Consider the following 21,936-nt stretch of genomic DNA (forward strand, 5'->3'; position numbering starts at 1 on the left):
AATAAATATGCATTAATAGATATGTATTTCTTTAAAGATAATTTTCTATTTCGATTACAGTATCTCTGGTACCGGAAAAATAGCATTCAGAAAATGTATATCACTGTTAAACAAAAAGAAACACCTCCGAACAGGAAAATGAATTGCATTGGCTCTGTTAGGTAGTCATAATACAATGGACCAGAGCATGAAACATCCACATGTTGAAAATGACACTGCCTTGAATTTCTCAGGCTATGCTCTGTAGGAAGCAAGGAAATAGAAGAGACACAAAATTGCCAAGATTCTGTGCACTCCATTTGGACTTAGGCAGCACATTTATTTTGAACTCTCAAGCTTCAATCTCAGTCTCCAGGGTTCCCTTGTTATATGTGAGCCCTTCCTTGTAGTCACCTGTTGGGGACTGTATTAAGACACGCTGAAGAAAGAGAAAAGACATATCCCAAGCCAAGAAGGCGAGAGCTACTCTTTTCTAGGGCCCTTGTTAACCTTTGGGAGCCTAGCATCTTCTGTGGTAGAACAAAGGCAACAGAGGTGTAAATGCTTCTTTCTTTTTCTTTTTATTCCACTCCACAAAGAAAATGTTGTTGATGTGTTAGCGTTCAGCGACATTGCTGTTAAGAGATGCAATAGAATATTTCTTTCTTCTGCCCCAAGGCTTCAGAACTTGATTCCCATTGCTTTCTAGCATCATTCTAAATAGAACCCCACTGTCTGGCCACGGCCAGAACTAGCTTGTATGGTACCTGTTATTGAAAGGGAGTCTGTATTTGCAGTAATACAGAGAATGCCAGTTTAGAAATGAGCCTGATTGCATGGTTCATTTTGTTCTCCTTTGTAGAGCCAGGCTGCGGCCCACTACAAAGGCACGAAACATGCCAAGAAGCTCAAAGCACTGGAAGCCATGAAAACTAAGCAGAAATCTGTAACTGCCAAGGACAGCGCAAAGACTACCTTCACCTCCATCACTACCAATACCATCAATACCAGCTCTGACAAAACAGGTTAAGCGATGATCTTTGTTGTTGTTGTCATCGTCATTGTTGGTTGGGGGTTCCCTCCCTTGTCTAACCTCACGTCTATGTACTTATGTGCCTGTCACATCGATTCACGCTTGATCCATCTTTCTGTGTGATGGTAATTGTTTCCCCTCATTTTTCTAATACCCTTAAGAGATGATGGTAATTACCAGTTACATTGCAGATTTTGCATTTTGAAAGAGCCCTGTGGCTGTTTTAGAGCAACGCAGTAGTCATAAAGCATTGGGGGCCATGTCCCTGATACCGTTTTGGGGAAGTAAACCTTTCAAGTGTGTATTGTTTGTATCTTTTATGCAGCACCTTAGCTTATAGCTACATGGCAGATTTAACTGTGAATACACAGCAAAGTATGCCAAATGAATCCAGAAGGCTGCAGTAAGGACATTATTACTGACAGTCGTTATTCTCATAAACTGAAAACATTACATTGTTTTAAGTGGTGACTGTGTGACTCTTGGCTTCTTATGGCTGGGTAACCTTTCCTCTGCATACACAGGTAAGTGTTATTGATACCAATTATTCTTTTTAACAGAGTCTTCCCAGTGAAATAATAGCTTCTGAATGGCCCTTTGGGACAGCTCCTGCTAAACAACCAAGCCAGTGGAGTTTCTGAAGCTGGCATTTTAAAGTATAAACTGCTGTTCCACAAAGTTTAGCCAAAAGGAAGCCCGGTGTGATTCACGGATGTAACTTTAATAAATCACCTTCCATCACAAGCTCTAGTACGTGCCAGTTGTTTTCCTGTCGGTACAAATGGCAATGGTGAGGAAGCATTCATACTGTCACCAGTGGGAAAACCTTAGCCAGATGAGAATCTTCTGGCCATGACTGATGAAAATGTAGAATGCTACATGGTGAACAAATAGTTGTTTAATTGGATGGTTTTATTGCACATGGCAGTATCCATTGGCTATGTATATGCTCCTCCAAGGGTCCAAGGTGATGCTTGCTCCCTTGTCATTTTGACGGAGGTCATGGTGCTCTCTCTGAATTCTTATAGAACATATTACATCCTTTACCCAGGCCCCATATCACATTGTATTGTGGGTAGATGTATACATGTCCCCTTCCCTAAGAATACTGTGTACTCTGAGAGTTGTCGTCTTTGTACCCTGCCACCTGGTCAGCTATGGTGTCAGTGTTGAGTAAAATGTCTGTTGAATGACTGAATGATCTCTCTCCCCTCTAACTCTCTGGTTCTTCTGTGTTTGTACCACTCCATATTAAAGGGAAAAAGCAAAAACTACTTGGCTTTGTTCACTTCTTTGGTATCCAGAGTAAGAACTTCATTATCCCAGTTTATTAATGTAGATGTTGTAAAACTTTACAGGACAAGGGTTCATCTCTTTCTTTCTCCATTCCTTTTTTTTTTTTTTTAGTGTATTCTGATACTGATTTTTAAAACTCTCCATCCCTCCCTCTCCCCATCCCCTGGTAACCACTAGCCTTCTTTTGTCTCAGTGGATTTACCTATTCCAGATATTTCATATAAGTGATATCAAACAATATTTGTTCTTTCGTTTCTGGCTTATTTCACTTAGATAATGTTTTCCAGGTTCACCCATGTCATAGCGTGTATCAGAACTTCATTTCTTATTATAGCTGGATAATACTTGTGGTTAAGAGCTCAACTGCTAATCAAAAGGTTTCCACCAGCTGCTCCTTGAAAATCCTATGGGACAGTTCCACTTTGCTCTATGGGGTTGCTATGAGTTGAAGTCAACTCAGTGGCAATGGGTTTGGGTTTTTTCTTGGTTTATATGTATATACCACATCTTGTTTATCAGTTCATTTGTTGATGGACATAAGGTATTGCAAATAATGCTACAGTGAACACTGGTGTTTATCTGTTTGAGTTGCTGCTTTTAGTTTTTGTTTTTTTGGGGGGGGAAGGTATATACCTACGAATGGAATTTCTGGGTCTTTTGGGATTTCTGTGTTTAACTTTTTAAGAACTGCCAAACTGTTTTCCACAGCAGCTGTACCATTTTATACTCCCCAAGCTTTTATCTCTTATTAATTGAAAGCTCACTGCTTTTAATTTTAAGGCTTTTGGGAAATGAGAGGTGATGAGGCATGTGAGCATCCATTTCTGCTCCCAGGGATTGGGGCACAAATTGGGACCCCAAAAGCCACACTTGCCATAGGGAAGTAAAGATGTCTGTCTTTTGCAAAGAAGTTATAGGTAGGGCAAACAGAGAGGCAAGTTTGTTGTAAGGGTTAGAATAAACATTTTTGGTTCCCCTTAAACTTTTCTACTTCCATATATTTTTTATTAATAATGGTTATTTGAATTACCTTGGCTTCTCTTTAAAGTGCAAAAATCTCTGTGACTTTAAGGATACATGTATATATGCGCATGGTGGGTAGAGTTGATAACTTGGTTTACAAAAGACTCCCAAATGGATTGGGCTATGGAGATAACCTACATAAAATAAACAGGCTGCCAGTAGAGATGTCAGAATTTCCCTAGTGGTTGAAATGGTGTTCAGAGCTACATCTTCCCAGCTGGAGCAGGAGAAAACTCCAGAGGGGTGGAAGGGGTGGTAGAGTCTGTAAAACTAGTACAAATATCCTAAAGTCAAAAGGAAGGAAGTAACAGGCACCAGAAAGGGCATTGCTTTTCCAACCCATGAGGACCTATACCTAGAAAAAAAAAATCATATGGGTTCAGAGAGACTAAGCATTCAACCACACTCAGCAGAAGTTTCAAGTGGAATTCTATCCCTGGACTGGAATTTCTACAAGGTCAGCTATGAGAAATAGCTCTACCCATATCATAGATCCTCATCACACTTGTATTGAAATGTAAACCAGAGGCAGCTAGGCTGACAAATTTGTGCTTTCTTAAAATGATTACTTATCCCTTTTATTACTGCTTACTTCCTTATAACTCTGAAAACAAGATGAGTCTCCGAGCTAGTTTTCCAGAACAGTAAATACTTAGGGACAGAAGAAGGCAGTAACTCTCAAATCAAATTTCATGTATTTAAGAATCAAACATTGTACCCCTTCTGCTGAATGCCTAAGAAGGTTTTGTGATTTGTGGATTTATTCATGTGTGAAGTATATAGACGCCTTAAATCACATTTCAGTAATTTTACCTAATCATTTTTTTTTTTACATGGGGAAAAACAAATGGTCACTTTGAAAAATGTTATGTATGTGTTGATTTGGTAAATGAAAACCCTAAGATAACAATAGTGAAAAGGGCAAGAAGTGCTATGGACTTGAATCAGAAAATTGATTTGGGGGTTCCCCTGGGATTCTCTGAAATATGAGGAACAGGATACTCATTCAAAAAACAAACAAAAAAACAAATTTTAATTGCAAGCCTACTTGTTACAAAGGGAATTTTGGAAGGCAAGTCCTCTAAAATTCCTAAATCATATATTATATAGAGTTTATTTATTGTCTCGGGGGCAACACACATGTCTAAATTACCTACAGGGTAAACTCCTGTTCACTAACCTTATGGCCTTGGGAGTTTTTGGTCATTCCTTCCCTCAGTCTGCATGCTGGGTGGTGATCAGCAGGTCCGGGATAAGCCACTGATTGCTCACAGTCAGCCTAGTTCACGTGTCTCTAGGCAAGAAGACACTCCCTAACACCAGGGCATGATTTTAGTTCTTATAATCTCATGAGGAGTGTTAGGTTGGCGAATTTACACTCAGAAAACTTTACAGAAAAAAAGTACCACTTAAAAAAACATGTCAGTCAAAATTGTTGGTATATGTATTGAGGGCAGTTACTATTCATTATAGAATATTTCATAGCCATTTCCAAAGATCACCAGAATAACTGTGTCTGATCTAGCAATTTTTATGCAAGTATTTTATGTAGTAAAAGTAATGACAGTGCACCATTATTCACAATAGCCAAGAGGCTGAACAACCCAAGTGTCCATCAACAGAGGAATGGATAACAAAATGTAATTTACGTATATGTGTGTGTATATACATATACCCACCAAAAAACCCACTGCCGTCGAGTCGATTCCGACTCATAGCAACCCTATGGGATAGAGTAGAACTGCCCATAGAGTTTCCAAGGAACGCCTGGTGGATTCAAACTGCTGACCTCTTGGTTAGCAACCATAGCACTTAACCACTATGCCACCAGGGCCGATGGAATATTGTTCAGCCATAACGAGAAATGAAGTTCTGATACATGGTATGACATGGATGAACCTTGAAAATATTATGTTAAGCAAAATAGGCCAGACACAAAAGGACAAATATTGTATGACTCCATGTAATATGTAAGATAGGCAAATTCATAGAGACAAAGTGTAGATGAGAGGTTATTAGGGACTGTGGCAAGGGGTGAAGAGGGAGTTATTGCTTTATGGATACAGGTTTCTATTTGGGGAAGTGAAAAAGTTTTGAAAATAGTAGCGATGGGTGCACAACATTGTGAATGTAATTAATGTGACTGAATTGTACACATAAGAATAGTTAAAATGGCAAATTTTGTTATATATTTTACCACAATAAAAAAATTATGACAAAAATTAAGAAATTTATCCTCAAAGGAAATTGATAAATGTAACACAGTTGGCTTTTTTTTTTTTTTTTCCTATGAAATGAAATGACCAATTCAGAATTGTCTGATTATGTCTTGTGCAGGTCATCCTCTGATCTTTCTTTGCTTTTTCTTTTTGGGTGAATTGCATTTATTCTTTTGGTGTATCAGTCAGTTTAGGCTAGGTTATGCTGCAGTAACAGATACCTCCAAATACTAGTGGATTTTACAATATCTATTTTTGTTCTTATGCTACATATCAGCAATGTCAGAGGCAAAGCTAAGGTATGGTAGGCAGGGTGCATGCCCTGGGAGCCTCTGGATGAGGTGGCGTTAATATGCAGTTTCTATTGGGCATCAGGAAACCCCGGTGGTGTAGTGGTTAAGTGCTATGGCTTCTAACCAAGAGGTCGGCAGTTCAAATCCACCAGGCGCTCCTTGGAAACTCTGTGGGGCAGTTCTACTCTGTCCTATAAGGTCGCTATGAGTCAGAATTGACTCAAAGGCAGTGGGTTTGGTTTTTGGTTTTTTTATTGGCCATCATAATTTCCATTCAGCAATTTAAAACTAATCGCCATCGGCATTATTTTCCATGGATAGGCCCCTGGCTGTGGCTTTTCTCCATGTTAATTTAACTCAGGGACCCAGGCTGATGAAGCAGCCACTATCTGGACATTAGCAATTCTTATGGCAGAGGAAAAATGAGAGTTGTGAATCAATAGGCTCTTATTGCTTTTTAGTGGAAGTGGCATGTATCATTCCTCTCACATTTTATTGGCAAGTTGCGTGGCCATACCTGAGTATAATGGGGCAGGAAGGGGGAACAAATATCAATGAGCAATAATACAATAGTCCACCCACAGCTTTAACTACAACTTGTGCTTACAGTGTCTCAACATTCTACCTTCTCTAGACCTGTCCTTCTATGGCCAGACCTGCTGCTCCGTGGCATATGGATCACTCACTTAGATGGTTTGCTTGCAACTCTAATTAACAGGCTCAAAAAAAAAGTTCTCATCTTGACCATCATCCCTAAATTTCTCTTCATCCTGTCTTTCCTAGTTTTCTTTTTGGTCCTACAGTTTACTAACTTGAAGGCTTGTAGTTGTCTTTAGTTCTTCTCTTTCCCTTAGTCCACATGTCTAGTCAATTGCTGGAATCCACTTCCCTCCCAATCCTAGAGCACATCTTTCGCATTCTTACACATTGTTACTACACTTATCCTGGCCTTGTAGGCCTGTGCCTTGCCTGTACAGTTGCCTTAGCCACCATGCACAATTGCCTTAGCCACCATGTAAGTTCAGTTGCCTCCACTCTTGACTGTTGACAGGCATATCCTTTATTCTATGGTGTGTTTTCACTACACAGTGCATAGATCACGTCACTTGCTCCTTCAGAAACCTTCAATATACCTTTCTGCTGGACTTCACGGCCCTCCATAGTTTAACCACAACCTCCCTTTCCAAGCTTCTCTACCACTGCTCACCTGAAATATTCCTCACTGGAGACACACCTTGTTTTTCCATCTTTGTTTCTTCCCATTCTTCTCTTTTACCTCCCTCTCTTGAAAGTCAAATTATCTTTCAAGATCCATCTCTTACTTTTCTCCCTCCTGCCTGTGAAGTTCAATATGAATTTATACCTTCTAACTACCCTCAAAAAAAAAATTTTTTTTTTTTTGACTACCCTCAGGAAACCCTGGTGGTGTAGTTGTTAAGTGCTGTGGCTGCTAACCAAAAGGTCTGCAGTACAGATCCACGAGCTGCTCCTTGGGAACTCTATGGGGTAGTTCTGCTCTTCCCTATAGGGTCGCTATGAGTCTGAATCAACTTGACGGCAACGGGTTTGTTGTTTTTTTTTTGGTAACTACCCTTATCAATTTCTTTTTGGGATTTAATCTTTATATGTCTTTATCTTCTTTCCATTGCTAAATGATACATTTCTTGAGAGTTCGTACTTAATCACTCATTCTTTTTTCTTTACAGAGTACTTTTTATATAAAAGATAATACATTAAGTAAGTAGTTTTAAAACTGAAAATAATCAGTTTTGTGTTTTTGTTTTTGAATTGAAGCATAGAAAAACATTAGACTTTTGCATTTGTGAAAGAAAGAACCACCGTTCTTGATAAACCAAGGAATTCTGTGATATTGCTCACTGAATTTCAAAATGGCAAGTTTTAACAAAGGTCATCAAGTCTAACCCCTGAAGTTTTTTGTTTGTTTTAAGATTCTCTAGTTGCACAGATAAAAACACTTGACATTTCTAATGGCCCTTCCGTAACTATCAATCAGGAGTTAATTAGCCTATTGAGTATATAGATTTGTCTTAGTCATGTAATTGGTAAGGTCTTAGAACATTTCTCCCTGGTTCTATTACATAATCCCCTTTAGCAGTGTCAGTTCACTGCAAATATATTCATCAGATAAAACTACTAAAGTACAATTTAAATTTGCACTTTTCACTCTTATGACTCACTCTTCTTTGTACCTAGTTCCCCCCTTTTTTTAAAACTTTATAATCCAGGGATGTTCTACTCATCTGACTCAAAGACTCCAGAAGTGCAATAATTCTTACTCTACTGTTGAGAAGTTCTCTGAATGCAAAGGAGTCATTTATTTGCCCTGGATTAATAATTTGTTCTAAGTGCTTATTGGAATTTAAACTATTTTGTTCAGGGACTTAGAGTGATAAAGAGACTTTACTAATAGTAAAGAAGATACAAGTAACTGAAGCCGGGCAGTGACTAAAAACAAATATACCAGGAAATGAAGGCTCATAGAAGTTAGTCAATTGTAAGGCTACAAAATCTGTGTTCTTTCCTTTCCTGCATATTACTCTCCTCAGCCTACTGTTTGGGTCAGGCTTAGTGCAAGGCAAAGCTATATGAAAGCATCTTTTCCCCTTCTAATTAGGTAGAAACCAAAGAATGAGAACGACCAATTGAAGGTAGAAGACTAGTTTTAAGGAAAAAGCAATCCAAATGTTATTTAGAAAACAGACAAGCCCTTCTCAGTGGAGGACAAGTAAAAATTAGCTCTTGTGTATATTTCCATAAAGAAGGTAGGGAAAGTTTGTCTTTCTTGGCCTAATCTTCAAAAAAGATTCCAAGTATTGAAAATTATAACAAAACACCTGCCACGCTGCTTGACTTCAGAGAGCCACGTATCTCATGTAAAATGTATTATATATTTGTATATTTGACATTTATATATATAAATATGTTGTTGTTGCTGTTAGGTGCCGTCGAGTAGGTTCCAACTCATAGCGACCCTATGCACAATAGAATGAAACACTGCCTGGTCCTGCGCCATCCTTACAATCATGGTTATGCTTGAGCTCATTGTTGCAGCCACTGTGTCAATCCACCTTGTTGAGGGTCTTCCTCTTTTCCATTGACTCTGTACTCTGCCAAGCATTATATCCTTCTCCAGGGAGTGATCCCTCCTGACATGTCCAAAGTATGCAAGACACAGTCCCACCATCCTTGCTTCTAAGGAGCATTCTGGCCACACTTCTTCCAAGGCAGATTTGTTCGTCCTTTTGGCAGTCCGTGGTATATTCAATATTCTTCGCCAACACCACAATTCAAAGGCATCAACTCTTCTTTGGTCTTCCTTATTCATTGTCCAGCTTTCACATGCATATGATGTGATTGAAAATACCATGGCTTGGGTCAGGCGCACCTTAGTCTTCAGGGTGACATCCTTGCTCTTCAACACTTTGAAGAGGTCCTTTGCAGCAGATTTGCCCAATGCAATGCGTCTTTTGATTTCTTGACTACTGCTTCCATGGCTGTTGATTGTGGATCCAAGTAAAATGAAACCCTTGACAACTTCAATCTTTTCTCTGTTTATCATGATGTTGCTCATTGGTCCAGTTGTGAGGATTTTTGTTTTCTTTATATTGAGGTGTAATCCATACTGAAGGCTGTGATCTTTGATCTTCATTAGTAAGTGCTTCAAGTCCTCTTCACTTTCAGCAAGCAAGGTTGTGTCATCTGCATAACGCAGGTTGTTAATGAGTCTTCTTCCAATCCTGATGTCCCATTCTTCCTCATATAGTCCAGCTTCTCGCATTATTTGTTCAGCATACAGATTAAATAGGTATGGTGAAAGAATACCACCCTGACGCACACCTTTCCTGACTTTAAACCAATCAGTATCCCCTTGTTCTGTCCGAACAACTGCCTCTTGATCCATGTAAAGGTTCCTCATGAGCACAGTTAAGTGTTCTCGAATTCCCATTCTTCACAGTATTATCCATAGTTTGTTATGATCCACACAGTCGAATGCCTTTGCATAGTCAATAAAACACAGGTAAACATCCTTCTGGTATTCTCTGCTTTCAGCCAGGATCCATCTGACATCAGCAATGATATCCCTGGTTCCATGTCCTCTTCTGAAACCAGCCTAAATTTCTGGCAGCTCCCTGTTGATAAACTGCTGAAGCCGTTTTTGAATGATCTTCAGCAAAATTTTGCTTGTGTGTGATATTAATGATATTGTTCTATAATTTCCATATTCAGTTGGATCACCTTTCTTGGGAATAGGCATAAATATGGATCTCTTCCAGTCAGTTGGCCAGGAAGCTGTCTTCCATATTTCTTGGCATGGATTTGTGAGCACCTCCAGCACTGCATCTGTTTGTTGAAACATCTCAATTGATATGCCATCAATTCCTGGAGCCTTGTTTTTCACCAATGCCTTCAGAGCAGCTTGGACTTCTTCCTTCAGTACCATCGGTTCCTGATCACATGCCACCTCTTGAAATGGTTGAATATCGACTAATTCTTTTTGGTATAATGACTCTGTGTATTCCTTCCATCTTCTTTTGATGCTTCCTGCGTTGTTTAATATTTTCCCCATGGAATCCTTCACTATTGCAACTCGAGGCTTGGCTTTTTTCTTCAGTTCCTTCAGCTTGAGAAATGCCAAGCGTGTTCTTCCCTTTTGGTTTTCCATATCCAGCTCTCTGCACATGTCATTATAATACTTTACTTTATCTTCTCAAGAGGCCCTTTGAAATCTTCTGTTGAGTTCTTTTACTTCATCAAGTCTTCCTTTTGCTTTAGCTGCTCAACGTTCGAGAGCAAGTTTCAGAGTCTCCTCTGACATTTTTCTTGGTCTTTTCTTTCTTTCCTGTCTTTTCAACGACCTCTTGCTTTCTTCATGGATGATGTCCTTAATGTCATTCCACAACTCATCTGGTCTTCGGTCACTAGTGTTCAACGCGTCAAATCTATTCCTGAGATGGTCTCTAAATTCAGGTCGGATATACTCAAGGTCATATTTTGGCTCTCATGGACTTGCTCTGATTTTCTTCAGTTTCACCTTGAACTTGAATATGAGGAATTGATGGTCTGTTCCACAGTTGTCCCCTGGCCTTGTTCTGACTGATGATATTGAGCTTTTCCATCATCTCTTTCCACAGATGTAGTCAATTTGATTTCTGTGTTTTCCATCTGGTGAGGTCCATGTGTATAGTTGCCGTTTATGCTGGTGAAAGAAGGTATTTGCAATGAAGAGGTCGTTGGTCTTCCAAAATTCTATCATTCGATATCCGGCATTGTTTCTATCACCAAGGCCATATTTTCCAACTACTGATCCTTCTTCTTTGTTTCCAACTTTTGCATTCCAGTCACCAGTAATTATCAATGCATCTTGATTGCATGTTCGCTCAATTTCAGACTGTAGCAGCTGATAAAAATCTTCTATTTCTTCATCTTTGGCCCTAGTGGTTGGTGTGTAAATTGGAATAATATTCATATTAACTGGTCTTCCTTGTAGGCATATGGATATTATCCTATCACTGACAGTGTTGTACTTCAGGATAGATCTTGAAACGTTGTTTTTGACGACGAATGCAACACCATTCCTCTTTGAGTTGTCATTCCCAGCGTAGTAGACTATATGATTGTCTGATTCAAAATGGCCAATACCAGTCCGTTTCAGCTCACTAATGCCTAGGATATTGATGTTTATACGTTCCATTTCATTTTTGACGATTTCCAATTTTCCTAGATTTATGCTTCGTACATTCCAGGTTCTGGTAATTAATGGATGTTTGCAGCTGTTTTTTTCTCATTTGGAGTCGTGCCACGACAGCAAATGAAGGTCCCGAAAGCTTTACTCCATCCACGTCTTTAAGATCGACTCTACTTTGAGGAGGCAGCTCTTCCCCAGTCATCTTCTGAGTGCCTTCCAACCTGGGGGGCTCATCTTCCAGCACTATATCAGACAATGTTCTGCTGCTATTCATAAGGTTTTCACTGGCTAATGCTTTTCAGAAGTAGACTGCTGGGTCCTTCTTCCTTTATATATATATCTATATCTATAATATTTTTTTGTATATAACCAAAACACAAACCCAGTGCCATCGAGTCTGTTCCGACTTATAGTGACCCTATAGGACAGAGTAGATTGCTCCGTAGAGTTTCCAAGGAGCACCTGGTAGATTTGAACTGTCGACCCTTTGGTTAGCAGCTGTAGGAGTTAACCACTACATCACCAGGGTTTTATATATATACACACACACATATATATATATATACACACACTGTAGGAGTTAACCACTACATCACCAGGGTTTTATATATATACACACACACATATATATATACACATACATATATATATATATATACACACATATATTTATTTATTTATTGTTAGGTGCCGTGAAGTCGGTTCTGACTCATAGCAACCCTATTTACAACAGAAACTCTGCCTGGTCCTGCAGCATTCTCACAATCACTGCTATGTTTGATCCCATTTTTGTAGCCATTGTGTCCATCTACCTCGCTGAGGGTCTTCCCCTTTTTCTCTGACCTTCTACTTTACCAAGCATGATGTTCTTCTCCAGGGACTGATCATTCCTAATAACATGTCCAAAGTACGTGAGACAAAGTCTCACCATCCTCTCTTCTAAGAAGCTTCGAAGGAGCAATCTGGCTGTACTTCTAAGACCAATTTGTTCGTTCTTCTGGCAGTCCATGGTATGCCATATTTTTACACAAATAAGGCATGCCTTCTATGTTTGTTTGCCAACCATACCCTCCACCTCTCAGGGTATTTTTATGAGTACATTATGCTATTTTTTTACAGGAATATGTAAACAAATATTAGCATAGCAATGCTTACGAAAACACCTGTTCGGGGCGGGGGAGGGTACAGTTGGCAAACAACTATAAGAGACATGCATTATTTGTGAAAAAATACGATATTCAATATTTTTCATCAACACCATAATTCCTTATTCATTTTCCAGCATTTTCATGCATACAAGGTGGTTGAGAATACCAAAGTTTGGGTCATGTGCACCTTAGTCCTCTAATGATATCTTTGCTTTTCAACACTTTAAAGGGGTCTTTTGCAACAGATTTGCCCAGTGCAATAGGTTGTTTGATTTCTTGACTGCTGCTTCCATGGGCGTTGATTGTGGATCCAAATAAAATGAAATCCTTGACAACTTCAGTATTTGCTCAGTTTATTATGATGTTGCTTACTGGTCCAGTTAGGAGGATTTTTGTTTTCTCTACATTGAAGCATAATCCATACTGAAGGCTGTGCTTTGCTTTCAGCAAGCAAGATTTTGTCATTTGCATGTCCAGGTTATTAATGAGTCTTCCTCCAACCCTGGTGCCACATTCTTCTTCACGTAGTCCATCTTCTCGGATTATTTGCTCAGAGTACAGACTGAAAAGTATGATGAAAGGAAACAACCGTGATGCACACCTTTTCTGATTTTAAACCATGCAATGTCCCCTTGTGTTCAAATAACTGCTTCTTGGTCTATGCTCTGATGGTATAGTGGTGAAGAGCTCCAAAAGTTTAACAGTTCGAACCCACCAGCCACTCCTTGGAAACCATATGGGGCAGTTCTACTCAGTTATATAAGGTTGCTATGAGTTGGAATCAACTTAATGGCAACAGGTTTTTTTTTTTTTTTTTTTTAGGTTCCATATGAACATAATTCAGTGTTCTGGAATTCCCATTCTTCATAATGTTATCCATAATTTGTTATGATCCACATGCTCGAATGCTTTTGTGTAGTCAGTAAACACAAGTACACATTCTTTGAGTATTCTCTGCTTTCAGCCAAGATCCACCTGACTTCAGCAATGGTATCCCTTCTTTGGCGTAGATGAGTGAGTGCTTCCAGCATTGCATCCCTTTGTTGAAGCATCTCAGTTGATATTCTCTCAATTCCTGGAGACTTATTTTTTGTTAGCAGGCTTTGGTGCAGTTTATGCTTCTTCCTTCAATACCATGGGTTCTTGATCATATATACTCCCTCCCGAAATGGTTGAATGTCAACAAATTCTTTTTGGTGTATTGACTGTGTATTTCTTCCATCTTCTTTTGATGCTTTCTGCATCATTCAATTTTTTGCTCATAGAATTCTTCATTATTACAACTTGAGGCTTGAATTTTTTCTTTCTTTCTTTCAACTTGAAAAATATTGAGTATGTTCTTCCCTTTTGGTTTTCTAACTCCAGGTGTTTGCACATTTCTTTATAATACTTCACGTCTTCTCAAACCACCCTTGAAATCTACTTTTCAGCTCTTTTACTTCATCATTTCTTCTGTTCACTTAAGCTACTCTACGTTTAAGAGTACATGTAACATACACACGTATTCGTTTATATGCATTATTTTGTCCTTAATACCCTCTCCCTGAACTCTATGAAGATACCAAGGCTTTGTAGTCAGTGTTGCACATTTTCTTTAAGAAGTGAAACAAAGGATTTTTAGACTTATGAATGCATAGCTCTGTTAAAGTTTAAGGGGTCACCTAAAGTCTTTCGAAAAGTGATATTGCCACCACCATTTAGAGATCTGGTGCAGTGGCTTACAAATGCCCTTCTTGGCATGGCTGAAATTGTGGTTACTCCTGGAATCTTTTTTTTTTTTTCACCCATTCTCTCAAACAAAGCATCCTTGGGACAATCACTGCCATGACAAAAGATCCCTCTGCAGGCCTCTTGGTGCAGTCCTTGAAGCCCTACTGTGAGTCCATTTATGCCTAAAGTGCTTTTCCTTTTCTTAGCCCTGGCTCTTGAAGTACTTCAGATTGGTCAAAGAAAGAAACTTTATCAAGTGTTCCCTTCTCAAGGTGCGTGATGAATGCCCCCAGAGTGTGCTGATAACAGACCTGTAGAGAGATTGAGAAAGAGAAGGAAAATTTAGAAGAAGAAATAGGTAACGCTTATTTGAATCCTGTGGTTCCCAGATCTTTGTATGTGAACCAGTGGTGACAAACCGTACATGAGTGGTAAGGAAAAAGTGACAAAAATATTCTGTCCTGTCCTTTTTGTGTGCGAGGAAATCAAGATGAACGGTGTTTTGCTGGTTCTATTATTAGGCTAATAAAAGTTTTGACCTAGATACATTACATAAAACTGCTCCTTGAATTATAGAAGAATTTCACAATGAATTCTTCATTTTGACAGGACCGTGTTGTCTTCCTCAACATAATGAATGAGCAAAGCAGTAAGGATCTAAACTCCTAAAGAACCTGTTAATCAGCTTTGTTAGGTTGCTAGCGAATGGTGTGCAGGATAACGGGGGTATTAAGACTAAACTGAAGAGCTAGAGTATAATTTTATGTCATGCTAATTTTATGTTAAAGTAAAAAAGGAACGGGTTTCTTAATTGTGTGTGCACATGTGTGTGTGCATGCACTGTGTATATGTGACTGTTTCTCTTTTCCAGAAATATCAAATCTATATGGGCTGGTTTTTATAACATAAATGATAAGCTGAACCACCCAACCAGTATATATGAAATAACTAGACATCTGGATGAACCTTCAAAAATTAAATGAAGTCCCAGTGGCTTTGTCTACAGATGCCACAGACCTGGAAGCATCTGTGTCTTGGTGTGTCTATGCGTTTTTTAGTTCATGTAGATTTTTTTCCTCCATTTTTATGCCATTCTTAGCCATTGAGTAGACATAAGCTTATATAATGGTGAACTATTTCCACTGAAAAATGATGATTCCTCAAGTCAGGGATCTTAAATGTAGTGAAAGAAATGAACAATGATCAAATCTGAGAGAATATCACATGAGCACCTATAAAAATGTGTGGACCGTTAGAGACCTTTGTCTCCAGAATGGAAAAGTGAAGGTGTTTCTATCTAATAGTCATAGACATGACGCGTGGAGAAATGAAGCCTGGTTAGCAGCACGTTCCAGGCAGTCAGGAACAATGAAGCATCCTCTGGGTTCTTTGTTAAGTCCTAAGTTGAGCACATACTTGGATTAAAAGTCAACTAAACCGCATACTTGGATTAAAATTACACTTTGATTTATATCCTATGAATTCCAAACTTCCAAACATGGTTTCAAACCTCTTGATGATCTAGTCTTTGTCCACAGTTTCTGCCAGTCCTCTATGTCTCTCCTTAGCTCCAGCCCAACAAAATCATGTGGGGTTTGAAAGCAAGGTACAGGCATTCTTTTGCCTGGAAAAATCCTCCCTGTACTTCACCCCATCCAGTGCATCACATACTGACACACAAAAGGATACACGTGCTCTGTGCTGATGCGGACATGTACATGCAATCACATAAAACACGTTCATACTACTGCCAGGCTTCTGTGTCAACTCTGCCCTAGCACGTAATGTAATTGCATATCTTCCTATTTGTCATCTCCGTGAAATTATAAGCTTGTGGATGGATCATATGCCTTATAAATCTTTATCCTAGAGACTAGCATAGTTTTACATTAAAAAATATCGACAAATAGTATTGTATTAATTTTCTTCTCAGGTAGATCATCCTAAGAATTCTTTTAACAGTTAAAGCTAACACACCCCTATATAGACAGCCAACAATTTGAATGAATATCGTCAATACATTTTATTAATTGAATTCTAATACATTTAACTACTTTGTAATACAAATCAAAGATATTAATCAGTATAACTCAGAATTTGAATTTGCAACCAAGGGGTTGAGCATTTCCCAGAGACAGCATAAAATTAAGTTGCTATTTTAATTATCATAATTGCTTTCAGATTCATCATTAAATTACTGTGCTACTTCAGCCTCTAATGAGAGTTAAGAACATTTTTAAAAACTCTATTGAGTCAGATTGACAATTTATCCAACTTTAAGTTGTGACATTGAATTCAGGTTGAATTTGGGGGCAGAGAGCATATTTAACTCCATGCAATAGAAGCCTGTGCCACTGTGCCAATGCTACAACCCAGTGCTCTCATTTTTTTTGCTTTTGCTATGACTGGCTGTCTAAATTTGGGGGTAGCCTTAACAACATTTTATGCTATGTGATTGTTCATATCAATCATCCTCAGACCAACAGTTCATGCCTGGCCAGTCTCCAAGGTGAAGGTCAGGATGCAAAATGTGTGTAGCAGGAATGATATTGACTCATCTGAGATCTTATTTTACTTTTTTGTGCAGCCCTCTGTTTCCTTGCTAGCTCTCTAGAATTTAATAAAGCTGTGGGGAGAGGGAGTGATAATGCATTTCGTTCATGCTGCCTAGAAAGTAGATGAATTTGCAGAAGAGATGAACTTTCTCATCCTCTACTAAATTGTCACAGATATGAGAGGCTGACTCATGAATTGTAGGCTGTTTGTTTCTCCATTTATCTACCCCATGATTCATCCCTACTCACTCATCTACAAGTGTTTTTGCAATAAGAAGATACCGCAGTGATGAAAATGAAGATGCAGAATAGAAATTCTACCCTCTAGGTGTCTTTAGTCTGGTTGGGAAAACAAAACATAAACACAAAATATAATCCAGGGTAGGAAATGGTTTGTCCAGGGAAAATACCAGCTATAATGACATGAAGATCTAGAGCAATTATAATGATGACCCTTTCAGATAAGGGGAGGTAGAAAGGGAGACAAATATTTTTAACCAGCCTCTATATGTTAAACTAATGTCAAAGATTTGAATCCTGAAATAACTTTGGGGATGAAATGTCTCATTTACCCACCAGTTAGCGAGTGCTCAGTGTTTGCTAACCATTAGCTGGAGGTCCTGCCCTCTAGTAACATACTTTTGTGGAAGAGACAGAACAAAAGGCCTGGGCCGAGATCTTTAGAAGTTCTGTTAGAGCCTGTGAAGATTATGGGGCACCTAACCTTGTAAGTGGAGCCCTGGTGGCGCAGCGGTAAAGAGTTCGGCTGCTACCCAAAAAGTTGGCAGTCCAAATCCACCAGCCACTCCTTGGAAACCCTATGGGATGTTTCTCTTCTGTCCTATAGGGTCGATATACGCCGGAATCTACTCGACGGCACAGGTTTGGGTTTTGGTTAATCTTGTAAATGAACCATATTCTCAATTTGCAGGTAAAGAAACCAGGCTCTGAGTTAAGTAACTTGCCCAAGATCAACAAATTTTAAGAGAAAGAAAGGTTCCTGGGTGGTACAAACGTTTTGCACTCAATTGGTACCCAAAAGTTGGTGGTTCATACCCATCCAGGGGCACAGTCGGGGGTGTTTGGGACAGGCCTGGTGATCTGCTATGCAGCAGTTCTACTCTGAAATGGATGAGGTCTCTCCAGAGTCACAAAACAGCAACAAAATCAATAAGGGCAACAACAAAAACAAAATCCAATTTTAAGAGTAAGAGCTAGGACTTGAACCAAGTTCTGATTCCTCCCAGGGCCATTTGCCTTTGGCTTTACTGTTTCCTGTTAGGCAGCAAAACACTTAATCCTCCCATCATCCTTGTCAACACTAGTCCACATTTTGGTTGCTAAGTGAGATCACCATGTCTGTTAGATTACTCAGGATAGTTCCACATATTTAGCAAAACCCTCTGATACCTCTAAGGATACGACTGTCAATATTTGCCTCTACATATCAGATGTTGGACCTGTTAAGAGATTCTAATGTGTGTATCTGCCCTTGATTTATCCTTTTCACAGCTTTATTGTGGTTTTCACCCGTGTGGACACTGGTGGGAGAAATTAAGATCAAGAGCCAAAACTTTTTGTTGGCCCTCATCTTGGTAACAGAAATCACTCTATTGCTTTTATTATTTTGCCCAACAAAAAAGCTCTGTGGATTATTGGAAAGTATTGTCTTTGATCCCTCTGTTTAAAATTTATAGAAGATAATTCAGGCATTGCCCATGCAACCATTTCAACCTTGGTTTTTCTGTTTCTGTTTGATGTTTTTGAACACAATCTAGAAAATAGAAGAATTCTCTGGAAGAACAAAACTCAGGTTTCAAATGGAATATTAAAAACAAAAGTCTTTTTTTTGTAACTAGATGTCAATTTTTCTATATGAATATACAAAATTATGAAAGAAGGTAGAGTTTCCCAGGACTTGAATTATCTCCTAGGAACTGGCATTTTGGAAAAATGCTTTAATTCTTTCAGGCAACTAAGGTGATATTTAGCACAGTGATTTGGCTCATGGCTTATAAATACATGCCCCCTCCTGTGTTACTACAACATTTTAGCTCAGTACATGTTGTTGTCCATTCTGTTTCATGGAGACCCCATGTGTGCAGAGTAGAGCTGCTCCATATGGTTTTCAAGGCTGTGACCTTTCCAGAAGTAGACCAGTAGTCCTATCTTCTGAGGTGTCTCTGGGTGGTTTTGAACCACTAATCTTTTTTTTTTTTTTTTTAATTGGGTTTAAGGTGAAAGTTTACAGTACAAATTAGTTTTTCATTCAAAAAATTTATACACAAATTGTTCTGTGACATAGGTTGCAAACCCCACAATGTATCAGTGCTTTCCCCCTTTCCCTTTTCACTCTGGGTTCCCCATGTCCATTCATCCAGTTTCCCAGTCCCTTCTGCCCTCTCGTCTTTGTTTTTGGGCAGTAGTTGCCCATTTGGTCTCAGTAGACTTGATTGAACTAAGAAGCACATTCCTCACATGTGTTATAGTTTGTTTTATAAGCCTGTCTATTATTTTGACTGAAAGGTGAACTTTGGGAGTGGCTTCAGTTCTGAGTTAGCAGGGTATCCGGGGACCACAGTCTCAGAGGTTCCTCCAGTCTCTGTCAGACTATTAAGTCTGGTCATTTTGTGAATTTGAATTTTGTTCTACATTTTTCTCTCAATCTGTCTGGGACCTTCTACTGTGATCCCTGTCACAGCAGTCGGAGGTGGCAGCCAGGCACCACCTAGTTTGTCAGGGCTCAGGCTAGTGGAGGCTGTGGTTCATGTGCTCCATTAGTCCTTTGGACTAATATTTTCCTAGTATCTTTGGTTTTCTTCATCCTCCTTTGCACCAAACTTGACAGGACTAATAGATGTATCTTAGATAGCCACTCGCAAGCTTTTAAGATCCCAGATGCTACTTGCCAAACTAGGATGTAGAACATTTTTTATGGACTGTGGTATGCCAATTGACCTAGATGTTCCCCGAGACCATGGTCCCAAGCCCTCGGCCATAGTAACTTGGTCCCAAAAGGTGTTTGGATGTGTCTGGGAAGCTCCTATGACTTTGCCTTGGTCAAGCTGTACAGCCTTCCCCTATATTGTGTGTTGTCTTTCCCTTCACCAAAATTAACTGATCTACTCTCCCCTCCACACCCCTCCCCTCCACGGTAACCACCAAAGATCATTTTTTTGTTGTTGTTGTTCTGTGTATAAACCTTCTCTTGAGTTTTTATAATAGTGATCTCATACAAAATATGTCCTTTTGTGATTGACTTATTTCACTCAGTACAATACCCCCCAGATTCATCCATGGTGTAAGATGTTCTGCAGATTCATCATTGTTCTTTATTGTTGTGTGGTATTCCATTGCGTGTATGTACCATAATTTGTCCATTCATCTGTTGATAGGCACTTAGGTTGTTTCCATCTTTTTGCTGTTGAGAATAATGCTGCAGTGAACATAGGTGTACATATGTATATTCGTGTGACGGCTCTTATTTCTCTACGGTATATTCCTAGGAGTGAGATTGCTAGATCATGTGGTATTTCTATTTCTAGCTTTTTAAGAAATCGCCATATCATTTTCCATAATGGTTGTACCAATTTACATTCCCACCAGCAGTACATAAGAGCTCCAATCTCCACATATGTTCTCCAACATTGTGTTTTTTGAATTAGTGCTAGTCTTGTTGGGGTAAGATGCTGTCTCATTGTGGTTTTGATTTGCATTTTTCTAATGGCTGGTGATCTTGAGCATTTCCTCATGTGTCTGTTAGATGCCTGAATGTCTTCTTTGGTGAAGTGTCTGTTCATATCCTTTGCCCGTTTTTTAACTGGATTATTTTTTTGTCATTGAGGTGGTGAAGTATTCTATAGATTTTAGAGGTTAGACCCTTATTGTATATGTAGTAGTCAGAAATTTTTCCCAGTCTGTAGGTTCTCTTTTTATTCTTCTGATGAAGTCTTTTAATAAGCATAAGTTTTAATTTTTACGAGCTCCCAGTTATCTATCTTTTCTTCCGACGTTGGTGTGTTGTTAGTTAAGGTTTGTATTGTATTTATGCCATGTATTAGGGCCCCTAGCATTGTCCTTATTTTTTCTTCCATGATCTTTATCATTTTAGGTTTTATGTTTAGGTCTTTGATCCATTTTGAGTTAGTTTTTGTGTATGGTGTGAGATATGGGCCCTGTTTCATTTTTTTTTTTTTTTTTTACAGATTGACATGCAGTTATGCCAGCACCATTTGTTTAAAAGACAGTTTTTTCCCCCATTTAATGGACTATGGGCCTTTGTCAAGATTAGCTGACCACAGGTGGACGGATTTACTTCTGGGTTCTCCAGAAGTTCCATTGGCCTATGTGTCTGTCCTTGTACAAGTACCAGGCTATTTTGACTACTGTGGCTGTATAGTAGTTTCTAAGATCAAGTAGTATGAGGTCGCCTACTTTGTTCTTTTTCTTCAGTAATGCTTTGCTTATCTGGGGCCCCTTTCCTTTCCGTATAAAGTTGGTGATTAGTTTTTCTACCTCATTAAAGAATGCTGTTGGTATTTGGGTTAGGATTGCATTTTATCTGTAGTTCACTTTGGGTAGGATTGACATTTTCACAGTGTTGACTATTCCTATCCGTAAGCGTGGCGTGTTTTTCCTTTTTCGTAGGCCTCTTTTTGTTTCTTGCAATAGTGTTTATATATATAAAAAAAAAAAAGTGGTGTTTTAAATCCCCGTTTAGATTTATTCCTAAGTATTTTATCTTTTTAAAGACTATTATAAATGGTTTTGTCTTCCTAATTTCTTTTTTGAAGTTCTCTTTATTTGTGTATAGGAATCCAATTCATTTTCGTATATTTATCTTGTATCCTACTACTCTGCTGAATCTTGCAGTTAGTCCCAGTAATTTTCTTGTGGAATCTTTGGGGTTCTTTGTGTATAGGATTTTATCATCTGTGAATAGGGATTTTTTTACTTCTTTCTTTCCAGTTAAG

The 21,936-nt window shown here is 38.8% G+C and overlaps 1 protein-coding gene across 6 annotated transcripts in view; it reads left to right on the plus strand.

Annotated features, from left to right (window-relative positions):
• Positions 1-21,936, plus strand: part of ZNF385D (zinc finger protein 385D) — a 999,751-nt gene that overhangs the window by 895,479 nt on the left and 82,336 nt on the right. For all 6 annotated transcript variants that reach the window (XM_049870885.1, XM_049870886.1, XM_049870887.1 and 3 more), the window contains one exon: positions 842-1,004. In XM_049870885.1, the coding sequence (XP_049726842.1) occupies positions 842-1,004 (163 nt within the window). The remainder of the gene's footprint in view (positions 1-841; positions 1,005-21,936) is intronic.

This window comes from Elephas maximus, chromosome 27, assembly GCF_024166365.1.
Source record: "Elephas maximus indicus isolate mEleMax1 chromosome 27, mEleMax1 primary haplotype, whole genome shotgun sequence".
Taxonomy (NCBI): Eukaryota; Metazoa; Chordata; class Mammalia; order Proboscidea; family Elephantidae; genus Elephas; species Elephas maximus.